The 5618-nt window shown below is 27.6% G+C and overlaps 2 protein-coding genes across 2 annotated transcripts in view; one reads left to right on the top strand and one right to left on the bottom strand.

The window, feature by feature from the left end:
• Positions 1 to 5618, bottom strand: part of LOC117171956 (free fatty acid receptor 4-like) — an 81515-nt gene that overhangs the window by 2028 nt on the left and 73869 nt on the right. The window contains exons 4-5 of the mRNA XM_033359644.1: positions 4862 to 5041; positions 1625 to 1822 (exon numbers count right to left, since the gene is read on the bottom strand). Of these exons, the coding sequence (XP_033215535.1) occupies positions 1625 to 1822; positions 4862 to 5041 (378 nt within the window). The remainder of the gene's footprint in view (positions 1 to 1624; positions 1823 to 4861; positions 5042 to 5618) is intronic.
• The window catches only part of LOC117171955, a 35717-nt gene that overhangs the window by 22486 nt on the left and 7613 nt on the right, over positions 1 to 5618 (top strand). The window lies entirely within an intron of this gene.

The following is a 5618-nucleotide window of genomic DNA, read 5'->3' as shown; positions in this document are numbered from 1 at the left end:
AAATGACGGAGTTTAAACCAAAAACCTGAATTTTCAAACAAATAGTTAAATTTCAAAATAATAATAATAATTTCCAAGTGAAAATGGATTACTTAAGTTTTCTAGTTAAAAAAGTAATTCACAAAGAAACAAAAAACGAATTTTACTTAAAATTATTACATTTTCAACCAAAAAGATGAATTTTTAACAAAAATTTAATAGATAAAGCTCCAGTTAAAAAATTAATTTTCACAAAAAAGAAAAACGAATTTTTAAGAATATTGTTTATATTTTCAACTAAAGAATTAAGATGTCAACTAAAGAATGGATTTTTTAACAAAAAAATTTAATGGAAGCGTTCAAAATTTAAAAAAATAATTGAATTTTCAAACAAAAATGATGAAATCTCAATTTTTTTTCTTCAAAATTTATTTATTTTGGTAGAAATCCAGTCTTTTTTGGTTAAAAATACAAATGTTTTGGTTGAGAATTAAACTATTTTGTGAGAAATTTGTTTGTAAAATGCTCATTTTCGACCAAAAAATGACGGAGTTTAAACCAAAAACCCGAATTTTCAAACAAATAGAATCATCTTTTTGGATGATATTCACCTATTCTACTTGAAAAATTTTTTTGTTGCTTGAGATTTTACGAATTTAAAACAGTTGAAGTCTTTTATTTGACCCTTAAAGTGCATTGTGGGTGTCTGAGACCCCAAGCAATTTTCAAACTCTTACAAACCATACTTAATTCGCAAAAAAATGAGAAAGTGTCGCCATCTGGCTTTAGTTCGAGACTTGAACTGTAAGTAAAGTCGTTTAGCAATTCAAGCGTCAGTCTACTAGCAACAGCTGCTGAAAGTGCAGGTAAAATAATTTTGGGGTTTGTGACACCCAGTGTGCACTTATTGAGTGAAAAAGTAATTTGGGAGAAAATTATGTTGTTGAAATTTTATTGATTTTTGTTTACTTTGTAACGTAAATCTGATTTATAATTTTATCATAAAATTGACTTTTCAACTGTGCAAATAGATATCTTTTTTGAAAGCATCCATGTTGCAATATTTTTTATGAAAGTACACTATTTCAAAAGTATAGTCATAAATTTGCAGGTTAAAATAATTAAAATTGTATGAGTTATACATTTTTAAGTTAAAAAAAAAACAACATTTTTCACTTTTTTTCAATAATTTTTCTAACAAACTTAAAATAAATATATGGCTATAAAATCAACTCTACCTTATAAGAGATACCTTAAGCTATATCGGATAATTTTATTGTTACAAAATATTCAATAGGGGTTAAACAATACATTATTAAATACGCTGGGGTATATATCACCCACGATGCACTTTACCGTCATTTTTACCATGTATGCACTTTGAGGGTTAAAAAAATTTATTTCCCTATTTTCGTGAAAAAGCAAGCCCTTGCTGATAATGGTTTAAAATATAACCCAATAGGAAAAAAATGGATTATAAGGATGTAGAAGAATTTTATGATGGTGCAAAGTCGCAGATAAAACAAAAAATTATTGATAAACACTTTGGTGTAGTAGTGGATAGCTATATGGTATATTTGATTAAAAAGTCAGATAATTGACTTGTTTACTTCGTTTCCGACATTATGAAAAGAAAATTTGTTACCTGAACAACACATGGTACAGCCCATCTATTTCGGGTATCCAGGATACTTTGAAAAATCCTCTGATAATGATAAACCAAAAGTCCCATTGGTAACAGACAGGCTACTATAATTATAGGGATTGTGAAGCATAACGAAACATTTAATACATCGCTTCTTGGAAATACTAGTGTGCATATCGTCGCACTGTATGTGTTAACCTACGGAAATAAATTTATATAATGTAATAATATAACAATGAATTCTAATTAATTTTTTAAATATTTTAGAATGATTACTTCGGAAAAATAATTTTCGAAAAAGAACAAAAAATCGCTTTGGTCCGGATTTGAACCGGGAACGTCACTATCCAAGAGTGGAGCTCAATTGGTTAACGCTCAACCACTCATGAATAGAGGCGTCCCCAGTTTAAACCCGGCCCGAGGAAATTTTTTGTTGTTCTTAAAATATTATTTGTTTGAAATAATCGTTTTAATATCAGAATTTGTATTAAATAAAAATTGTAATCAGATTTAAAATTCGAAAGAACTTGAGAGATATAAATATAAGTGCTCCACACTTTACTGGTTAAACGTTTAAATAATTGGTATAATTTCTACGTTAGACATTTTGCATGTCTTTCATGTAGAAAAATGCATTCACATCAACTTTTCATCCTTTTCAAATTATTTTTTTATGTAAACAAAGTAAACTCATATTTAAAAAGTTTTACAGATTAATTTCAACGTTTATTTAAACTAGTATTTTTTAGTCTATAAATTATCAGAAAAAATTTTTTTTTTAATTTTGTCCAACTTGAAAATGAAACTCTTATTGTTGAGCCAATTCTTCTTGGTTCAATAGTCCAATATTATATTTTTGATTGAGAAGACACCTTTTTTGGTAAACAAATTTATTAATTGGTTAAAATTGTATGATTTTGATGAAAAATTAATAATTTTGTTAAGTCATCTTTTTTGTTAGAAATTCACCTATTTAGTAGAAAACTGAACTTTTTGATTAAATATCAATTTTTTTGTTGAAAATCCAACTGTTTTGTATAAAATTAAATTTTTGGTTATATTTTTGGTTAAAAATGCAACTGTTTGATTAAAATTAATCGATTTGGGGCAGGATTTTAATATATTTTCTTGTATTTTTTTCCTTTTTGATTAATTCAACTGTTTTTTTTCTTTTAGAAATAAAACATTTTTTATAGAAATATCAGCTATCACATTCTTCGTTACAAAATCTAATTAATTTTTTTGGTTCGAAATTCAACTATCCCATTTTTGTTTCAAACTTTTAATTTTTTTCAGTTCACAATTTAAATAATTCGTTGAAAGTTGAAGTATTTTGTTGATTATTTTTAAGCTTCATCTCCTTGGTTAAAAATTCAACTATTTTTTAGAAAATTTTTCTTTTTACTTGAAAATGTAACAATTGCATTTTTCATTAGTTTTTTATTTTAGTTGAAAATTCAACTACTTGGTTTAAAATTAAACCAGTTGCTTCAATATGCATGATTCTGGTTCAAGATTCACGATTTCAGTTAAAAAATTATCTCTTTAGTTGAAAATGGAACTGTTTTTTGCAAAAACTCCTTCTTCTTTTGGTTGAAAATTAATCGTTTTTCTTTTAATTTAACTATTGAATTTTTGTTTAAAAATCTTTTTTTTTCAATTGAAAATTCATCTATTTTCTTGAAAATTCCTTCTCTTTTAGGTATGTCATTAATTCTTTTTGTGGAAATTTAAATATTGCATTTTTGTTTTAAAATCTTTTTTTCAGTTGAAAATACAACTAGTTATTTTGAAGTTGAACTACATTGTTTAAAATCTAGTTTTTTTGGTGGAAGATATCTAATTTTAGTTGATATTTAATCTCCTTAATTAAAAGTAGAAATATTTTGTTGAAAAATCTGAATTTCAACTATTTTTAAAAACATTTTTATTCTGTTAAAAGCGGAGAAATTTAGTATTTTAAACATTTTTATTGATTTTGAAACCATGAAATTTAGGTTTTTAATTTTGGTAGAATTGGAAGAGAGATATTTTATATTTAAATATTTGTATCGATTTGAAAAGAAAAAAATGTTGGGTTTTAGTATATATTATGAATTGAAAGAAAAAGAATTGTTTATTTTGGGTTTGAGTCGGAAGAGGTTTACGGAGTTGGAATGGACGATATTTTAATTTTTTTTCTCTCTAAATTTTGAGAAGCAATTTTTTCGTTTTAGAATTTTTATTAGGTTGAAGGGGGAAGCTATTTATTTTCAATTTTTTTTTTGTGAACTGTAAGAGGTTATTTTTAAGATAAAAAGGGGAAAAATTTTATTTTTAATATTTTACTGAATGGGAAGAGGGGCATATTTTATTTTAAAAAATGTTATTAAAGAATTGAAAGATAGGAATGAGTTTTAATTTATAGCATTGACAATGATAGCGTCCATTTATATTTTTTAACCAGAAATCTTTGGAATGTTCAATTTTTAAATGTTTAAAATTTTGTAGTGTAATGACATTTAATTTCAAATCGTTTAATTGGAAAGTTTTAAAAGTTTTCATTTTTCACATGTAAATTATTGAGCGTTTGAATAAAAAATGTCTAAATAAAACAATTTTTAGGCGTCAATTTTAGAAATTTAAAATTTAAAAGGAGTTTCACTTCAAAAATGTATTTCAATTTGCATTTCCGTGTAGATTACTTTAAATGATTACATTTCAGATTTAAAAGTTCTAATTTTATAACTTCAATGACCACTCCAAATCAGAATTTAAAAAAATATTTTGTATTAAAACGTTTAGAAATCTCTTGAAATTTTTAAAAATCGTTTAAAATCATTCAAATCTTGAGAAAAAAAATGGGAATTAAAAAAATTCCTGTACAGGAACTTCGGAGGATCCTGGACATATTTCTGGACTTATTTCTATAATCTTGACGGATCCTAAGCGAAAACGGGTTTCGCGACGGATTTCTGTAAAAGGACCCAATACGTGTTTCTGTACAGGAAACTGCGCCTCAATTTGCTTCGCAAAGGAACCTGTACATGAACTTATGCTCGATCCTTTAAAGGTTCTCTGTTGCTAAAGTCCAGGATCATCCGATGTTCTTGAATAAGAATTTTCAGCTGGGCTAACAAATTAAAATGAACTAATTTACAGCATAATTTTAAAATAGAATCCTTTTAACTAAAATCTTGAGCTCAATTGATTTTTAATTTGATATCTATGCAATTATATTTAAAAATTGTACTATACCGTTTTAAACCAAAATACGGCGGGTAGAAAAACTAGGGCAGCAATTAGCCAAGTGGCTAGACCAGCAGCTAATACTCTAGGTATCGTCAAAGCACTTCGATAAGGTGCTACTGCCAGGCATCGATGTCTGTCCATCGATATTAGCGTCAAAGTCCACAGCAGCACAAAACCGCAAACAAACTGTAACCACAAAATAAATCGTTTTATCTGATATATTATACAGGTATATTATCGGACTGCACAAAGCAGATTCAGAAAACATAAAAAATGTATAATTTTCAACTTCTCAGTTTATCTGTACCCAGCTGAAAATACCTATACAGGAGCCTCCGAGGTTCCTGGACATATTCCTTGCCACGAACCTGCACAAAAAACTGTATAGGTAATCTTAACGGTTCCTGTATAGGTTTTTGGCGTGTTTCTGTACAGAAACCCACACCACAAATTGCTTCGCAAAGGAACCTGTACAAGAACCTATACTGGATCATTCAAAAGTTTCTTTGTCGGTGTAGGTTCCATTTCAGGATCATGTACAGTTACCTTTGCCAAATTCTTGCACGGGAACTGGTAAGATTACCTGTGCAGGTTCGTGTGCAGCATCGTGTCTAGGAACCTATCCAGGATCCTCCGATTTGACTAGATGAAGGTCCAATGTTATTTGTTAGAAAATGTTGATTCAATCATTATTTCAAGAGTTATTTCACTTTTTATACCCAAGATGTAAATTTTTAACAGTTAAGTCGACCTACAGTAGCCT

Source organism: Belonocnema kinseyi, chromosome 4 (assembly GCF_010883055.1).
Source record: "Belonocnema kinseyi isolate 2016_QV_RU_SX_M_011 chromosome 4, B_treatae_v1, whole genome shotgun sequence".
Taxonomy (NCBI): Eukaryota; Metazoa; Arthropoda; class Insecta; order Hymenoptera; family Cynipidae; genus Belonocnema; species Belonocnema kinseyi.
The sequence above is the reverse complement of the archived record's forward strand: the minus strand, read 5'-3'. Positions and strand labels throughout refer to the sequence as shown.